A 20,316-nucleotide genomic window follows, 5' to 3' on the forward strand; every position below is an offset into this window, starting at 1 on the left:
TTGTGATGGAATGCAGCTGGCTTTCTTCCCCCATCAGTTCCAACTGCAGAACGTTAAGATTCTATGGGTTTTACTGAAATTTATCGAGGAAGAAAAAAAGAACAAAAGAGACATTCCAGCCCTCTGGAGGGGAAATATTTTGATTTCTTCTACTGGCACTTTTAATTTTTTTTAATTTCATATTCTTTTTGGGATGTCAATTACAATTTTTCTCCCCTCAAATGATGAGATTAAAATTCTCAATGGAGTTTTCTTTCATGGCTGTTTTAAGATTTGTAAATTTTCCTCACTTGGGAAAAAGGAAAAATTGGAGTATTTTATGAAAAATAATTCTCAGTCAATTTAGCGCCAGTAATTACACACTCCTGATCTTAGTATTCCATAAAATTAGCCTGATTCCAATTCTGGGATTTTACAGTTTCTTGATTCTTGTATGAGCTTCCTCAAGAGTACATCAGCCAGTGGCAAGGAACAGGGATGAAATCACACTGCTTTTCCTGTTTATTCTTCCCAATTTCTATGCCTGCTCTCTTCAGGTTCGCTTCTAAAAGTACCAGATGTCAAAATATTAATTGGGGGAAACATTCATTAGTCATTTATGTCTCTGGTACCTCTGGCAAGCAGAGCAGGAGAGGGACAAGGAGAGAAAACAGGACTTGGAAGGAGATATGAGGATCTGTGCAGCTGCTTTGCAGGTCCCAGGGAGGCTCAAAGCTGAGGGTGTGTGCAGCTCCCTCATGATGCCTCCACACAGGAGTGGAGTTCACAGCTGCCTTTCATTGGATTGCTATTCAGAAAGGCTTTATGTGCACATCCCATCCCCTGCTGTGGTCTTCCCCCCTTGGTTTTTGTTTGCTTGCTAAGTAGGGGATTTGCAGGCCTGTCCAGAGGCTGCTGTGAGGGGTGGCAGTGCCAGAGCTCTGGATCTGGAGCTGACAGCTGCCCTGCTGTCATTGATAAGCATTCCTGGGAGGGTGGGGATGGAAATACAGGATTTACAAAGCCCTGATTGGAGTTAGCCCTGGTGAAGAATTTGTGCCCACCCCAGCTCTGGCTTCTGCCTTGGCTGGGGCTTCCCACCTTCCCTCCCTCTGGGAGGGTGGGGATGGAAATACAGGATTTACAAAGCCCTGATTGGAGTTAGCCCTGGTGAAGAATTTGTGCCCACCCCAGCTCTGGCTTCTGCCTTGGCTGGGGCTTCCCACCTTGGCTCCCTCTGCAAAGAGGGACCTGCCAGGAGAGAGGGAAGCTCCTCCCTGCCAGCACTGGGGTTTTGGGGAGCAGAGGGGATGTCCATGTTAGGGTGCCCTGGGGGGCACAGGGGGATTGTGGCTGCTGTATGAGTTTCCCCAGGAGCTGCACTGTAGCCATGATATTTTCTAAAAAATCCTTTCCGTAGGATTTTTTCTCCTGAGCAGCTGAGAGGCCTCAGGAACAAAATGTAAACAATGATTATCTGCTGCTGTGGAATGCAACAGGTGGATCTGTGATTGGTCTCATGTGATTGTTTCTAATTAATGGCCAATCACATTCCAGCTGTCCAGACTGTCTCAGTCAGTCACAAGCTTTTGTTATCATTCCATTCCTTTTTCTATTCTTAGCTAGCCTTCTGATGAAATCCTTTCTTCTATTCTTTTAGTATAGTTTTAATATAATATATATCATAAAATAATAAATCAAGCCTTCTGAAACATGGAGTCAGATCCTCATCTCTTCCCTCACCCTGAGACCCCTGTGAACACGCACGCTGCACATGACTTGTGTTCGTGCAGATAGGAAATGCTTTGGGCAGCCTTTCTCCGTGCTGGGGGTGATTTAGGAGTTGTGCTGTAGAGAGGGATGTCAGAGGTATGTTCTCTGCCCCTGTACTGCTCTTTCTGCTGTCTCCTGTGCTGCTGTGTGTATTGGAAGGAGATAATTACTGTTGTGCTGTTTCAGGGTGTGTAAGAGATAGATGGGCTCTGGGTTTGGAAAAGGCAGTGTTGAGGTCTGTTCCTCCTCATGTGCAATTCTGTGCCAAGCTGGTGCCAGCTGGCATTGGGCTGATGGGCTCTGAACTTCCTGCAGTCCTTTGCTGCTCAGCCAAATTGGTTGGATTTAACAATTTCATCAAGGGACCAGAGGGACTGTGTGTCTGTGAGCCTCATTTCTTAGAACCCAGGCTGAAAATAAGAGGTATATAGATCAGAGGTTTTGTCAGGTAAGAGTTGGGTCTCTAATTTACTGTGGTTTTAATGGGATAGGGAGGAGGATAAGATATAGGGTGAGCTGGCAGGGAGACATGCAAAATAAATTAGTAGCAATAATAATGGCCTGGTAGTTTGTCCCAATTGTAGATCTTGTTAAAGAAGCCTATCATCTTAAAAGTCAGAAATAAGTTCTTAAAGACACTAACAAAAGAGCAGGCTGAAATCTTTTGCTGCAAATTCTTTTTGCTAAAATTCCCTTCCTCCCCCTGGTAAGATAATTTTATTCTAGAAGTACCTGCTTTGGCAGGAGGGAAAAACTCTTTATCAAAAGAGCTAATAAAAGTCATAAACTTGGAAACACTTCCATTCTGGTTAAACCTAAAACTTTTCAGTGAAGTTATAGAAACATTGGTTGTTAGAGATATTTGAAGGTCCTCAGTTCAACCTCTTACTCAAAGCAGTGTTATCACCAGCTATAGATCAGGTCAGCCATGACTTTGTCTAGCCAGGTGTTCAAAAACTCCAAGGATGGAGGCTTTACAGATGTTCTGGGTAGTCTGCCCAGGTGTTGAACTAATACCGTTATTGAGATTTTTCCTGATGTCCAGCCAGTCCAGTGGTGATCATCTGCTTGTGTCAAATCATCTGGTGCAACCAGAAAGTGTTTGACTGGAGACAGGCCAGTGGGTTATCTGTGCACTACAGCTATGAAAAGGATCAGCAGGCTCAGTGTCTGTGAAACAGAGCAGAAAATAGTCACTATTTCTACTGCATGCAAGATCTCCTCTTGTATCCTGAAACTCTGTCTAGATCTGAACTCATTCCCACTGCACTCTGCCTCCTGGGGTTAAGGGAAGAACATGTTGGTGATGTCATGCAGAGGAACTGAACAAAAAAAAGGGCCAAAAAAGGTCTCAACATATATCTCTGCAAATTCTTTCCATGTCAGTTTAGGCAATTGCTTTTAACAATTCATTCAATTATGTTAAGCACCCATTAAAGGAGTCCTAAGCCCTCCCTCGGGTCATTTCAGTTCTGTGAGATTGTAATTGTTTGAGACTAACCATGATTTCTTCTTTTGCCTTTAGGTGATACTAATTCTGACAAAGCTGTATGACTACAACCTGGGAAGCATCACAGAGAGCTCTCTTTGGAGGTATGGAGATAAATTGAGTTAATAATTACCACCTTACGTAAATAGGAAAAGCCTGATACAATTCTTTTATTGAATTTAATTGGATTTCTTCTTTAAAAGTGCTGGCAGGTTTCTAGCTAAACTTTCTCTCACTCCTGTCCTTTCATACTCAAGGACAAAAAGGCTGAAGTCTCATTGTCTTGTTTCAGCCAGATAAGGTACTTCTCAGATACTCTGTCTTTTGATTTCACCTTTCCCATCTTATTCGGATTGAAATCAACCAATTGCTTTACTTTTGGGACAACTGGACAGCCAAAAGTCTTTGTTTATAATGAAGGATCTCGAGGCTGGTCTGCCCAAATGATCCCTATGAAAAGCCAGAGTTGCTGAGGCTGAGGAAACACCTATGAGGAATGTTCAACATCTGTTGATTAGAACTGATGGGATTAGTACTAGATAATTGATTTCCACTTGTGTGAACTTGACTGCTGGACCAATTTATAGGGAGTCTTTTGAGACTTTCATGATTTAAAAGCATATCATGCACTGTGTGAACCAAAGGGAAGAGCTGGGCCATGAACAATTTCTTAAGGCAGTTATTTGGATTCAATGTGAGCAGATAGTGCCTGGATTTCTTTCTCTGAAAAATTAACCCAGGAGCTGTTTCCTCTTTCCTGTGTCCCTGGTACTACTTCCATGAGCTGAAAGGGTGGTTTTCTCATAGTTTCATCTGTGAAACTCTGGTGGGAAGCTTAGGAGTCTTGTATGCAGGTCACTGACGAAGGTGGATAGGCTGTTGGCAGCATAGAAGAAAACTTTGGGTATTTAAAACTAAAACCTCTTGTTAGAATGAACTTGTTTTAATAAACTGATATAGGAAAGGGGCTTTCTTTTGTAAGGGAGAATTTTGGGACAGAAGTAGAACAAATAAACTTTTTGCTCAAGAGCTGAGTGGGTTTTAATAAAATGAGAGAGGAGAGAATTGATGTGAAGTACAATCTGAACTTGGGCTATTGCTTCACCCACTGGCCTGAAAAAATAAAACCAAAACCAAACAGACTAAAACCTAAAGAAATACAGAACTTCTAGGATTTATTCTGAGCAGTAACAGGAATGCTCTGAAGTATTAGTATTTTGTGGGGTTTAAGAAATGTTTTTCCATACCATTATGGGGGGTTAATCAGTCTTTTCATACACCTTGCTGCTTGACTTTCTATTCCTTTGTCTTTACTATGGTGTATGCACACCTGAAGGGTCTTTTGGGACTGTGGCTTTGGCAATATTTTTCTACATTGAGTTTGTGCTAGATTGTTTAATTTTTCAATGGTTTTGAAAAAGAATATTCATAAATGCAAAAAATATTTTCATTTTCTCTGACTACCCTAAGTGATTTCACCATGAGGACTGCTCATGTCTCCTTTGTCAGTCCCAGCAGAAGTTATGACATTTCAGCATGCACAGGCACCTCCTTCCCCATTGCTGACAGTGCTGAAGATCTGCTTCTGTCATGCAGGATTGTGTTGAGGTGCTATTTTCTGACTGAAACTAGGACAGTCACATCAGAGTGGAAAGCACAGTTCCTGATGAGATGTATGAATGCAGCACAAAACTGTGCTGATGGCCTTATGCTCTTTTCTGTTTCTGTGGAGCATTCCACAATGGCACAAAATTTTGCCATGGTTAAGAAGGGAGGGATTGTGTGGCTGTCACTGGAGGATGTAACAGATAGCTGGGACCCCAGCAGTGTTGCAGTCCTAGAGTGAGTGCAGGGCACTTTTCCTGATTCTGGGATTAGGACTTTCCTCAGTCCTAATCCCAGAATGTGATTAACAACATAAAAATAGCATGATTGTTTCCTCTACTCTGGAATTCCGTTACTAAAAACTGTCTGATGAAAAGTAAAAATCTGAGTATTTTACGAAAAATAATTCTCATTCTATTTAGCACCAGTAATTACACACTCCTGATCTTAGTATTCCATAAAATTAGCCTGATTCCAATTCTGGGATTTTACAGTTTCTTGATTCTTGTATGAGCTTCCTCAAGAGTACATCAGCCAGTGGCAAGGAACAGGGATGAAATCACACTGCTTTTCCTGTTTATTCTTCCCAATTTCTATGCCTGCTCTCTTCAGGTCTGCTTCTAAAAGTACCAGATGTCAAAATATTAATTGGGAGAAACATTCATTAGTCATTTATGTCTCTGGTACCTCTGGCAAGCAGAGCAGGAGAGGGACAAGGAGAGAAAACAGGACTTGGAAGGAGATATGAGGAGTTGTGCAGCTGCTTTGCAGGTCCCAGGGAGGCTCAAAGCTGAGGGTGTGTGCAGCTCCCACATGATGTCCAAAGCTCACACATGTGCCAAACCGGCTGGCACCAAGACCATATGAAACTGATTATCATGTCTGACCTTCCTTCTAGTATTATACTAGCTTTCTTTCTTAAGGTTTAAGTCACCCTCAGCCTTCAGGGTAAGGTGTATGAGGAGCTGAATAATTTTCTTTTTGTTTTAGTATATACCAGAGGATTAACATTCCATGAGCTGACCTTCTCAGTGTCTTTTGGAGTGTGCTAAAATTTTTAGTACCTGTGACATCTTAGAACAAGGAATTCCATAAATTATTTGAGGAATCACTTGTCTTACTTTGAACCCCTCAGCTTCACTTGGCATATGTCACTTATCAGGACTTGATTGCATTTGTATGGCCAACCATCCAGAATCCCTGGGAAATGCTTTGAACTGGGAAATGCTGGAGAACCACAATCAATCCACTTGTCTTTGCAGTGCTCCATTATTTGTGGTTGACTCTTAAGTGCTTATGGCTGCTCTGGAAATTCCTTGGATTTTCCTCGCTCCTGTTACCTTCAGCAAGCCTGTGCTGGTTCATTGTGCTCTGTCCTGAGTCTGGCTCTGCTGTTAAATCCCCCCTCACCATGCAGCCAAGCCTTCAGATCACTGGTAAATATGCCTATGAAGATCCCAGGACAACTTCTCTGTTCTTAATCTATGGAAAGAAATGGTGAGGTGGGCATGTCTTACAATTCTGTGTACCTCAAAGAGGTTATTAGCTATTGCTCCTTTTGGCTGCTTAAGTGACATGTGATTTTAAATCTCCCTGCTTCTTTGAAAAGACTAGAACAAAAATAGGTTTGAGAGAAGGGGTGAAACATATCATGCAATTTATTTTATGCCTCTGGGTTTCATTCTGGGGAATGGAAGAGAACATCATCTCATGTCTGGTTTGCTTTCTGGTATCAGGAGTTCTGTTTCTGAAGGATAGAGGGGAAAGGTAGTTTTGCAGGTACCCACAGCTGAAGAGGAATCTGTCTTGAATACATGGCAAAGAAATCCCACTTCCGCCTCCTGTGCTGAGTGCACTCTCCAAAGGTTGATGAGTGATGAGGGGCTGTAGAAGCGTGTTACTGACACGAGTAATTTGTGCAATAGCCGGTTATAAACACATCTGTCATTCCAAAGTGTATTTGGGTGATTTAAGCATTTTTACTGATGGGACTGTAACCACCTATAACCCAACCATGCCACTGCCTACAGGATATGAATCCATCCTCTTTATAAACACTTTACTTCCTGCTAGGATTACATTTCTTTATTTCTCAGCAAGTTTACTATAGCTGGCTGCAGCAGTAATGGATGGAGATCACCCTTCCAAAACTACTGACAAGTTAAAAGGCCACTGGTGACAGACATGAAGGGATGAAATACAGTAAGAGAAAAGAGACAGGAAAAATCTGTATAATCTTCTAGATTGTTAAGGCTCTGTGTGCACTGAGCTTTGGATGGCAAGTGAGTTGCTGCTTCTGTACATGATAACTGAAATTTTGCATCAGGCTGGGCCTGACTTTATACCGTTATCCTCTCAGCAGACTTTTTCCACAGTTTTAGTTGAGAACTTTTTATTTACTTTTTGTTATTCTTTTTATAGAAGAGAAAGAAAATGGAGAAGGAAAGATTATCTGTCACTGAGCAATTAACTGAGTGTATTGGATTTATTTCTCTTCCTCCCATAGATATCTCTCAGATCAAAAAGAGGATTAAGCTGTGAGAGTTAGGAGAAGATGTTTTTACCACTGGAGTAAGATAAGCTTGCATTTCAAATAAATAAAAATGTCAGAATTGTGTGCACGGTATCCATGAGCTGTAGACAGCTGTGGGAGGACTAATCTTTTCCTGTTTGTGTTAATATGATGCTCTGGAAAGATGTGCATGAGCAACACTTTCCCTCAGGATCTTGAGAGGCTCTCAAGCCATGAGTGCTCCCATTCGCCTCTTTGCCTTCTTATTGCTCTGTATTTGGTCACAAATGAGACATTTCCTGGAACTTTGTATAAAAATAACAGTAATTAAACTTTCCTTTTCAGCCAGAATTTAGGAAGATGTAGAGTTTGCTTAGTGTGAGAATATTTTAAATCATAATCTGTTGCTGTGTTAGTTCTGGAAGCTACTGATGATAATCTTGGCGCTTCAACATTTTGCCTGAGCTCTGAACTCCCCAGTTCAGGAGTGATTATCACTTCCAACCTGCCCTTCACTGCTTCTAGTTTCTGCATTAAGGAAGCTTCAGCACAAATGCCATAAAGAAATCTCAAGGATGCTGAAAAATACTTATGTAGATCTAGATTTAATTATCCATATGTAAAGTGAGGTTGTTTATAGTTGCTGTTTTTTTTTCATTCTTGGAAAGCTAAAAACGGATCTGTTTCTAGCTTTTACGTGGCCTTTTTATTTAACCTTGAGCTGCTATTTTAACTCCTCCATCAATTTACTTAGCCATTCCTTACACCACCACCACTGCACATCGTGCTGCAACTCTGTCCTTTCAAGAGGGGAATTTGGGTTGTAATCCAGAGAAGAGCCAAGTTGACCCCAGCCCTGTGGCTATAAATACTAGAGGTGTTTTGAAGCCTCCCATGTTGATGTTTCTGCATTCAGTTTCCTGGCTCCTTTCCCTCTCTGCAGATCAAAACCATAGCCACACAGAACTGTTGATGTGTTTGTGGAGATTTTCTTCTCTGGACTAGAGAGTTTTTGGAACAGGAGACTTGAAAGTTTGTCTGTATTTGCTTTATGGGGAATTTCTAGGTTATGTCTGTTATTGTATTCATCCTCCTGGACCTTTTATGCAGGTTCTTTGCTTCTGTTTTGCAGATTGACTGTTTTCAACTCACATTTATCTTCTACCTGCTAAGCCACACTAATAAGGTCACAATGTGTGGTTTAGTGACACAGTGTGCTCTGCAACAGCAGATTAGGGTCTTTTAGCTGAAGTAGGAGGTAGGAGAAGCAAATACATATGAGAGGAACTGAAAAAGTGAGGGGAAGGAAAGTCTCATTAAGCACATTTTAGCCAGCAGTTTTGTGGGAAAAAGGAACTTGAAAAGGACTATTTGAAAGGCTTTTATCTATAAATACAGTGTCCCAGCTGCCCAGTGTAAGTCACTTTTCTTAAATGAATATCAGAGCTTGATAAATGCTGCTACATTATCTCCCATGGGCTTTTAGTGACTTTGTAACAATGACATTTCCTTGTGTCTTTGGTTTAATCCTTTTTCATTTTCTCCCCTGCAAATGTAGGAGCCGCTGGCTGGTCTGTGTACAGATGCTGGAGGGTTTCTGGGAGAGGGAAGAATGGGTTTGCACACTCAGCTGTTCATGTAGGAAGCAGTAGCTTTTTGTGGTTTGATCACAGTGGGAGATCTGCCTGCACTGCAAGTGGGCTGAGAACGTGGATCTTTGTGCCCTGAGCGTGGAGCTCAGTGCAGCCTTTCTCCTGTGTGGGGACACTCTGTTCAGCCATCAGGACCACATGGGACCCAACGCTTTATAGAGCGACCAGTTTTTGTACCTAAGAGGGCTCATTTAACCCTGGTGACTAACAGTAATAAAAACTTCTAGCACAGTCAACTCTTCCACTTGGCTGCCAAAGTTTGCTTGGGTGTTCTTTTTGTTATCAAAACCAGCCCCAATAAAGATGAAGGGTGGGGAGGGGCAACTACCAACCAATCAAAAAAAAGTGCACCCAAACCTGCCCCAAATGACCTACTTAGGAAACAACCCACAGCAGAACCTTAGCAGGAAACTTAAGTTTTTTTGAATTTTACCAGTTTTGCATTCCCTAAAGAATAAGGGTCAGTAAAACCATTGCATTTTGTGGTGGCATATCGTATGTTTGCGTAATCAATCTCATGCAAATTCTGCCTTGACTTATCTTGAAGAGTCATATCCTGATATTATGAAGGATCAGATTCAGTTGAGGATTTAGTGATGTACTTCTCACTCCCTGGTCTGTGAGGATAAAATATTCAGCACTAATGATGATGTAAATTTATTAAGCCTATTAAAAATTTGTTCTCTGTTGCAACCAGTCATGAAATGTAGGAGTGTTATCAAGTAAATCAGAAAGAATCCAAATCCATTTTCTGCATGAAAGAAACATGTAAATCAAGATAATGAATATTAATGCTGACATATATTAGCAATATACTGTAAATAACAAATGCACCACATTCATGCCACTTAAAAGGCATACAGTGTTTCAATGTGCCTTGTCGTTCTTACTCTGCAAATTAGATTATGAACTTCCATATCTGTTTCTGAGGCTGTACCTGTTTGCTCAAATGATGTTGGTAAAACATAACAGAAATATCTCTGGTTCTGGTCCACAGGGTTCATCTGTCTGCTGTGGCTGTGTAATAACTGCAGACAAGCTAGACTGGAGCCGATGTCTAGGGGGAAAGACAAACCACACAGTACTCACCAGTTCATAAACAGAAAGTAGAACACCCTTTGTGTTCTGGTATTTCCATTCCTGTCATATCTCCATGCAGTCATTTTGCAGAGCTGGGTAAAATTGTACTCATCTCTTCAGAGGGGTATATCCACTACCAATCACCAAAAGGAAGGAGTATTTTTGGGGCTGAGCTTGGGTTAACAGGGAGATACTTCAGTTAAAAGCATTATATGAGCTTGAGATCTGAACTCTAAGGTTTTCAGATCCAGGTGCCAAATATTTTTGCATCTGAACCTCAGGAATTATCCAGGCAAACAGTCAAAGCTTATTGATACTGCAGAAAGATCCAGGCATATGTCATTAGGTCTGTCTTGGAGGACTTAGTGAAGCACCTGGAAAAGATGTGCTGTAAATTTGTAAATTAAATATGTATCAATGGTATGTTTGTTGTGCAGCATAAACTGACTGCCATTTACACTGAAACATAGTGGCTTGCTTGGAACTACCTTTTTTTTTTCTGATTTCTCTAACCTACCAAAAAATAACTGGTCAGAATGGAAAAGGACAAATAAAGCTCACAATTAATCAATTAATGCTTTCAATAATGGTAGTAAAGTTGGCTTTTGAGTGTGATCTTGCCAGTGGTTCCTGTGTTGTGGCTGTGGCTGATCCTGCCAGTGGCTGCTGTGCTTGTGGGTTGGGGTTTGTGTCAAAGTAGGACATCAAGGCATGAGCTGTTTGGCAGGAAGGCACAGAGTCCTTGAGGAAGGCTGAAGCTGCTGGTTGAGACTCAGATCTGTGTGTGCACAGATATTGTGCAGGTCCCTGGACCAGCTAGGGCAAGGAAGGGTCACTTTGCCCTTGTCATTAGGAAGTACCCTTTGAGGGTCTGTGTGTACTCAGCACTGGGAAAGTTTGTGTGACAGGAACAATCTGAGGGAGACTCAATTCCTGGTGAGCAAGGAATTAATTTGCAGCTCGAGTTCCCCTTTTGTAGGAGGAGGCATGGGGGAATTCAGGAACTTTTCTCTCCTGGCTGGCAGCTCCCTGCTGCTATTATGCCAAGTCATTTCACTGGTGAGATGCGTTGAGAGGCAGAGGAAGATGTATCCTCCTGATTATGAACATCACTTGTAATGTGCTCTGAAGTGATACTGTGCTTTGCCAGTGGGAGGTAAAAAGCCATTTCTTTTCACCCATTTCCCCCTATCCCCCAAATGAGTTTCTTCTGCAAGGAAGTTGTGAATTTCCCTAGCATCCATTGTAGTGTGTGCTGTGTAGTTGGGTGTGAAGATAAAATCTCTTTTCAATGATTCTGCAATCTAGATAGGTGGGAGTATCTATGAGAGTTGCTGAGTTGAGAAGGAATAGGAATTCAGAAACATCACATGTATTGTGCATTAAATGACTTCATGAGGAGATAGAGACTGATGTCTGATCTTTCTCCAAGGCAAATTTTTTGCTGAAAGAGTGTTGTTCATTCTACTAATGTACTTCTACTGCTGCATTTTATGGGTATGTACATATCTGTGTAGGTGTTCCCATTAATTTTCTTCTGGTTTTCCTTCGAGCCTGAGCTGCTGGAATTGGGTGGTTGCTCAGAATCTCAGCTTTTCTGTGGTAGGAGAAAGCCCCACTCCGTGGTTTTCACACAGTGAAGAGAGAATTGAATAGCTTCAATTGCTGTACAGATGGGAAAGCCCAAACACAGACTCTTCACACTTAGTTCCTTAGAGCTTTTTTCTTAATTACTTGAAGTATCTTAGCTGTGAAGACAAATCAGGATAGGATGGAAGTGGGATAAAAATGCAGTGTGTTCCTCAATGAACTGAGCATGTTGGTACCTCTGTCATACCAAAGGCTAAGGTTCAGCTCTGGTCAGGCCAAGCAGAACCTTGGCTCTGCTTTCCTGAAAACCAGCTGAATGCTGGCCGTTGGCTTGTATGGTTGCACTGTCCAGCATTAAAAAAAAAAAACCATACAGTTATTTTACTGGACTTCTGTTAAGTGTTTACTTTTGATAAAATTAGAGGTTTTTTTCCTCTTTCATAGTTGTAATGCTACAAAGATGCTCTCTCTTCTATGGCAGAACAGGAACAAATGAGACGCCCCCTCAGAGTTAATGGGGAGCTGTGTATTTCCTATATATTTAGGGGGAAACGAAGCTGGATGGAAAGGACATAGAAACTGAAGAGATGGCAGATTCCTTGTCACTTATTAATAGTCAGGCCCAGCAGGCCCTGACTGCCTGTCTTGAGCTGCTGGGAGATTTTTGTTAAGCTGCTGGCTTTATAATCTGCACAGCACTCAGCTGCCAGTCTGATGGGCCCTGTAACCTCTGGGGAAAAAGGGATGCAGTCAAAATCAGGCCAACATTGTCTTTTTGTATTTGAATAGAAAACCTTTTTCAAATAACCTGAAAGGGAAACAGGAGGCCAGAACAACTGTCTGTTTAATTACCCTTCTGTAATACAGCAAGATAAAAGGAATTTTCAGGCAGCTCTAAGCTCCCATTCTGCTTTACCAACAAGTCACTGTTTTCTTACTGATAGTTCAGTGTTTACATTGTCAGCTCCAAAAGCTCAATTTAGGAGGCTGAAAATGCCACATTTTTATTCTCCTTTATTTCTCCAGTGTTTAGAGCTGTGGAATGAGAAGGACAGCTCTGAGTCCTGACCTTCCTACATCCAGCTTTAGGCAAGCTTCTTCAACACTGCATGTGGGTAATGGGGTTATGTTACCTGCCCGTCTACACGAGCTGAGGGTTTTGGATTAAACTGGTTAATGAAATCCAGTCTTGGAAGAGTGAGAGTGGAGAAACCTACATAAACCTACAGTCTCTATCCATGGCTGAAGCCTAACAGAGATTTGATCCATGCTTTACCAAGCCAGATGTCTGATATATTCTCTTCCCCTGCCTAAGAGATCCATGAGAAACTCTTGTATGTCTTTGCAGGCAGAGTGGATTGTCATCTTTGGGTCAATGTGTGATATTGTTAATTTGGATTTTGCCTCAACAGAGGCTAATCCTTGCAAAAGAATAAGAAATGAGAACCAAACCGATTCCTTTTAAACTCCTTCAAAGGAGTTTAAACACCACAGATGTTTTATGACCACAGACTGTATGCCAATGCTGAGAAAAGCACTAGAGGTAGCAGCAACATGAAATTTTTATTTTCTTTATGAAATATGAAAAAAGCTTTTTTTTTCCTAATTGTGTTTGTAACTTTTCAGTTCCTCTGTTCATCTGTTTCCTGTGAGGTGAGGGAGGCAGAATTAGAGCCTTTCTGTTCCTCCTTGGTGGGGCTGCCTAAGTGAAAGCAGTGCCATTCTGTGGAGTAGGTAATAATGTGAAGATTTTGCATAGTTCTTCCTCAAAATGAGTTTTCCTTGCTAGAGTTTTCAAGAGGGACTGATTTTTTCCCTAGCCTGCCTCCAGCAGTGCCCAGTAAGTGACAGCTATTAGCAGTGTTACACTTTCAATAAGAAACCTACTACCTTTGAGATAACTTTTCTTTCTTGCACTGCTGCAGTAATCAGCTTATGCCCCAAAACATGGGCTTTGATGACTTGCCATATGATGTTATTATCTAGTTAAAAATGTAAGTTATCTCATTTATAGGCTGTTGGCCCTTTCCAGTGAGCACATCTGTGGCTTGCAGGGACTCTGGCCTCCTTTGGCTGTGAGCAGTGTGCACTGACTACGGGCATTGTGGAAATATAATTTCACTTCCCTGCCAATGCTCGATGTGCTTCCTTGTTATGAGGCAGCATAAAATTTAGAGGCTAGTCACGGGGAAGGTAGTAAGAAAGAAACCCAGAGACCTCAGTAAATTTTCCTTCTAAGTGTTCCCTTTTCAAAGGTAAATGGTCTTATTCTTTGTAATCTCTCCCTGTATGTTAACAGCTTTCACAATGCTAACTCTTTTGTAAGAAAAGCACATTACAATGCCAGTCGACTTTATCTCTGGTAAGGGAGCCAAAGAAGGAAGAAGCCAATGCTCTTTTTAAAAAATTTTTCTTTATGCTCCACCAGCTACTCAGCACACGTGTATTGTAAATTCAAGATGTGGATGTTACTCAAAGAAGCAACTGTGATGTCATGAGTGTTTTAATAGCCTATGATTTATTTCCCTAAGTGCTTTATTAAGATGATGCACAACAGCATTTGGAAGCCAAATGCTGCCTTAAGAGAGACTTGGAGGAGTTATTTTCAATCTCCTGACTTTTCTTCCTCAACACAGTAATTTGTTTGATTGGAGCAAAAGGGCCCTGGACTCAGAACAGGGATTCTACTTCTTATTTAGTGTTTCTTTGTGCGTTAATCAGCCCAGTTTGTGATCTGAGAGAGCAGGAGTATGAATGAACTTACTGTGATATGAGAGAGCTGCATGATTCAGGGAACAGGATACTGGCTGGGCTTTGGAGATTGGAGTTCTGTCACTGTATGGGTTTGTGGCTGTTTGATAGCGAAATATTTGGCTAGACATAATCAAGAATCAGCAAATTCATGAGAACCAGAAGTCATGTGCAAGGAATCCTCTCCTGGCAAGGAATTTCTAATGACATTCAGGAAGGTTAGCTGTAGGTGCAGTGATATAGGGCCTCTTTGCCATTAGTCTGGTGATAAATCTGGTATAATTTCCAAGTTTTGAGACAGGTAAGGTAGTGAATCAAAATGAGACCTGAGGTAGTCACAGTGAGCAAATGGATGGCTTAGTGAGCTGAGATCACTTGAAAAAATGTATTTCAGTTTAACAAAGAATAATAGTAGGACAGGGGCTGAAGGCTGAACTTACAGGACTATGAAATATCTACTTAGAGCATGGAGAGAGACTGGACAGTGTGTAATATGCTACAAACTGGACTTCATGTCCCACTGTGAAAAGACTGAAATGCATTGATCTGATCAATGACTCTATAAGCTAAGGAGACAGGACCTGAATTTTTGAAGAAATTAGAACTTTGAAATGTTTAAGATACTGACTTGGCATGTAAAGATTTTTAAGACAGCATACAAATTTCAATAAAACTCTTCCCAAAATGGGATTTCTGGGCAAAAATTAAAGTGTCTAACTGAAATGTCAATTTGAATTAAAGAATAGGCATAAAATTAAACAGACCAGAAACATTCTTCTAAGGTCATGGATACAGCAAATGCATAAAATTGCAAGTGAACCAAATTTGGTGTCTGCTTATTAGAATAGTGACTTGGGAGGTATAACAAAGGGAAGAAGATATGAATGGTGGAATAAGGTGGCCAGATGATTACGCATGATAGGTAAAGGATGACAAATACCGATGAGAGATGGGGGAAAATCTGATTTTTGGAGCAAAGAGGATTAGACATGGTTAAGATGAGAAGGGTTGTGTGAGGACTCAGCCCTTCTGCTTGTAGAAGCTGGTATTAATTCAGTGAGCTGAGTCAAACAGCACCACTTCCCACAAGCTCCAGAAATGACTTCTGTCCAGTGATATAAAAGCAGCATCACCCTCCTGGTTAGGCTTCTCTCCTTACTATTGATATTACTTTGATGGTTACTATTACCACTTAGCTTTTTAACATCATTAAAACACAAAATAAACAGAAAAAGGGGGTGGAAATAGAGTTAATGTAGCTGTAAAATCTATTCAATCTATGTCCCATTAGAAAATAATGGTCAGTATTGTAATAAGTATAAATTCATTCCTCAGGCCCTCTATTAGTGTAATTATGAAAACACTGGGCTTGGCAGTTGGCTTCTCCTACATTCAGTAGCTATTTTTTGTTTCAAAAGAAACATGCTGAGTGAATTGGTTTAGAAAGAAGATGTAATAAAGCTCTGAGTAAACAGGGCTTGTTAATTTGCAGAATTTCTATTGAAATTGCATGAACAGAACATGTATAGAGATATAATAGCCTCATTTATATTTGTGGATTATCTCTAATGCATAGTAACTCCTGAAATGCTGATCAGTGCTCTACAAAAAAAAAGGGAAAAAAAGTGGTTTTCAGTTTGGTTTTGAAGAAAATGAAAGATCTGGAATTTTTATGCAGAGAAGCTGCATGCTGCAATTTACCCCCAAACCAAATCCATAATCCAAGTGTGTCTCATTTAACTGAGGGAATGTGTGAGGCTGTTTACTCCTGTTATAATAACTATTGCTCTAGCCTTTTTTATTATAAATAATTCCATCAAGTCATTAAGAATTGATTTCTGAACAAGGAAGATCCACTGCAGTTGTACCAAGTGGTGTTTTGGATTGAATCAAAGATCCACTTGATCCAGGATCTCCACTGTGAACCTGCAGCCGGTAAAGGTGACAAGGGTGTAAGAACAAGGCCAAGCCATGTGTGTTACTGTTTTGATGCAGCCTTTCAACTGATACTGACTTCGGTCTCCACCACTTTTTAAATCACCAGAAGTGTTTAGTGGAGGTATTTAGTAGCCCTTGCTGGGTGTATGTGAGAGGTTTGTTTGTTTTTCTCAGAATGTATCCACCATTTGAACTGATACAATCTTTTAGTATCCAGGAGGGTGGGCAACTGGAAGGCACCCGGTGGTTGTTGGCCTCTGTCAGCTGCAGAGAATGAATTAGTGCTTGAGAAGGAAGAGGTTTTTCTGTGCCTTTAGCCATCCACTTTCTTTTTCCTACGCCTCTTTATATTTTTGAAATCTTACTGTGTGATGAATGCAAACTCACCCAGCTCTTTTTGGTCTTCTAAATGAACTGGCCACTCAGCATGTTGGAGAGTGAAAGTGGCAAAGTAGTAAATGACATAAAATTTCACTTGTGTGTAGCCTTTAGGGCAAGGAGCTTCATAAAGCAGCTGGAGAACAGAGTGTTCTTGAGTTCTATTGATTGCTCTTTAAACATTGCTTTATCCTTTCAGTGAATAAAGAAAGTAAAAAGGGTGACTTCAGAAAGCTCCATTCTGTAGTTAAGAAAAATTCTGGCCCCGCTGTAAACTTGTCCTGTTGTACATTTGTATCACACTGCTTACTAGAGAATGGAAGAATGGAAGACTAAAGGAGTGATGGTTTTGGATGATCTTCACCTCTGTATTGCTTGCAGGCTGAACAGATTGTCTCTACCACCTCTGAAATATTTTTCTTTTCAGAGAAGTGGCAACAACCTTGACTCTTAAGACCCAGTTGCTTGGAACATGATTAAAAGAACATCAGTTACTCCTATTTAATTTGTGGGCCTGAACCTACAGTGGGGCATTATTGGCTTCTTAGTTGAATTTTCTGAAAGAATTTGGTGGCTTCTCTTCCTTCTTCTTGTTGAACATGAGGTAGACAATTGAATCTAGCTTCAAGATAGAACGAGCCACTCCAAAAGTACCTGTAGAAATCTTGGTCAGAAAGGAAAAAGCAGAGGAAATAAAATTCTGGTAAGCTGTGTCTTCTCTGTTGTGAGAGTGAAATCTGAAAGGCAGCATTATCTTCTGTAAGGTCTGAAGTTCACCATCTGATGGGATGAGTCAGCCTCTACTGGCTGCAAAATAGCTTTTCTCTGCTGGAAAGTTGGGGAGGAGGGGATTGTGGTTATTGCCAGCATTGTTCTCAGTTGCTGCAGGTAATGCCTTGCATGGGATGGTACCAACACTCACCCTGTCCATCTGCCCTCATGCAGAAATTCCCCCTATAACTTAGACTGATCACTGACACCTGTGTTAGCAACTTTGGGGTTGTTTTTGGTGGTGGGCTTTTTCTTAATTTGGAAAACTTTACAAAGAGGCCGTACCTCAGATTGGCACATAGAAGAAAGTACACATGGTCTAAATCTGCCTGCATAATTCCATTTATTCTGGCACCCAATTTATTTCTCATAGGAGCTGATGTCTTCCAGCTGCACCTAATGAGCTCAAATGCATCCAGGAAGGGGTAGAGGATGCTGAGTGAATCAGCAACATCTCAGATTCCTCAGAGCCTTAATTTACACGTGTATTTGGCCTACACTTGACAGTGATCATGTGCATGCTTTGACATCCCACTGGGCATTGTCATCCTGTTCTGCCACATCCTGTCCCTTCCTTTCCTTTCTGAAATGTTACTTCTCTGGCCTCCCTGCTTTTGGTGTTTTCTTTGTTAGTTTTAAGAAGCTTTAAAGATGCTCTGAAAGCTAAGTAATATATTTTTTTCTGGAACATCACACAGCATTCCAGAACTTTCTTGGACGCAGATGTCATAAACATTTGTCTTCTCAATCACTAAAGCTCTAGCAGGCTTTTATGTAATTATATAGGGCAATTACACAGACTCTCCTATAAACTATCATTAAGTCTCTGGAAAGGCTTGTGCAGATTTCAGTAAGCTTTAGGTCAGGCTCATTACCTATCCAAAAAGACAAAATTTTTGTTGTCTGATTCGTTTTGTCTTTTCTCTACCGTCCATAAGACCACAAAGTTCTTTTGAATCAGTATTTGTAAAATGGCTCCTTTCTGTTTCTTTGGGCACCAACCAGTAAGGTACCACCCTTGAGCACAGCCCTTGCACTGTGGCTGTTCCAGCTGAGTATCCTGGGATTTGGGTGGATACAGCACATGGGTGAGCCCAATGCGGTGGGGAAGGAAGTGTTGCTGGCACATCAGGCAGTGGCTCTCAGGTTGCTGCCCTAATTCTTGGAGGAATTTACACCTTCTGGTGTTGGCATCCTATTTGTAGGAGAGATTTGCGGTGTGAATAGGTGCTAAAGTTAATAACAGAGATTACTGAATTTAGAGGGCTCTATGAAGAATCAGACTCAGTTGCCTCAACAATATGAACAGGGTTATCATCCACGGAATCAGAGATGTTAAGGCAGAGATAAATTTTAAGGAAGAATTTGTCTGAGGATCAAATAGGTGGGGGTGGATAAGTTTGATCAATGGCCAGCTAAGGCTGTTGTCCTTATGTGTTATTGGGGTCACTGTGCCCTCTCTGGGAGACAAAAGAGGAAGAAAAAAAATGTTAGGCATCCCTCAGGAGCTGTTAAGAGTTTCCTGGCCAAGCTTAGCTCCTGTTTCTCTGCAGCAGGGTGCCACAGCCTCTCCTCATTTGTGGTTCTGTGAGTGGATGCAGGTGGTTGCCCTGTTTTGCAGGCACCAGCTGTGCCCAGTGTGTGCCTCTGACAGTGCTGTACAGCTGTGGCAGAGACCTGTGGCAGACAAATCTCATCTGCTCAGATCATGAGCTGGCAGTAGCCCTGCCAGAAGGCCCAAGCTTGCTGCTCCTGATTTACAGAGCTCACAGGACAGTCTGTTCAGAACCTCAGCTATATCTGAAAATATCACTCTGTAATGTCTAAATGCCAAAGGGGAAGAAAAAAGATAAACTGCCAAGAGGCCTAGATTCTTTGAAGGAGCAGGGATGGCAGTATAACTCTTCTACAGACAGAGTCCTGCAAAAATGAGGTGGTTGCACTCAAGGAGGTGAACTTACCGGCCTGTAAATCGGACAGGACTTGTCAGCACTATCAGCTGAGTTAATGCCCATTGGTACAGTAAGGAAGATCCACTGTTACTGTTGCCTTTCTGTCAGAGTCATAGAGTAGACAAGTAATAATGTCTTCATTCAGTGTAAAAAGACTGCTCCATTAATTGAAATAATAGACTAGGACTGGGTTTGTCTGGAGGTGGAGAACAGAGATCTAGACCCAGTCCTCAGGCAGGGGTAGATGTGATTTACTTACTGTTTGTGTTCCAGTGCTGTCATTTGCTGCACTCTAGGCTGACTGGCTGGGATTAATTTATGATGCTTTCTTACTAGTGCTTCCCCTAAAGTAGACTACTGCTCCGTTGCCCACCAGCACTGCAGATCAGATGATCTATCAATTGCCACAAGAATCACTTCTTGTGTGTTTTACCTGATTTCACTCCTGATTCTCTAAAGCAAACTTTACTTTTAGCTACTGCTTTATCTCCTGCATCTTTTTTGCTCTGTCAGCCAAAGACTTCTCTTCCAGCAGGTCCCAAAGGTGTGCTTTCTTAATTCCCTGTTAAATTTTGAAGTGATTCCCAGCTGGTACCAATCACTGGGCTGAATGTAGGTGTGCTGATTAGCTGCTGTGACAACTCTGTCTAATTAGCTGAGTTGGTTTCTCCTTCTCAGAGTACCCAAAGGAGATGTTTGGTTCAAGGTTTTATTAATGTGAGCTAGGAGTTAATAATTATGCACAAGGGGTTGAAGACTGATCAGCCTCTGATCTAGCTCAACAGCCTTAATTAATGGAGGCAGTAGAGGCCTCATGTTTCAGGAGTGAAAGTACAATCACTGGAG

General features: G+C 41.4%; 1 protein-coding gene across 1 annotated transcript in view; it reads left to right on the top strand.

The window, feature by feature from the left end:
- SORCS1 (sortilin related VPS10 domain containing receptor 1) overlaps nt 1-20,316 on the top strand; it is a 218,782-nt gene that overhangs the window by 40,800 nt on the left and 157,666 nt on the right. The window contains exon 2 of the mRNA XM_031062725.1: nt 3,278-3,345. Within this exon, the coding sequence (XP_030918585.1) occupies nt 3,278-3,345 (68 nt within the window). The remainder of the gene's footprint in view (nt 1-3,277; nt 3,346-20,316) is intronic.

This window comes from Geospiza fortis, unplaced genomic scaffold (assembly GCF_000277835.1).
Source record: "Geospiza fortis unplaced genomic scaffold, GeoFor_1.0 scaffold130, whole genome shotgun sequence".
Classification (NCBI taxonomy): Eukaryota; Metazoa; Chordata; class Aves; order Passeriformes; family Thraupidae; genus Geospiza; species Geospiza fortis.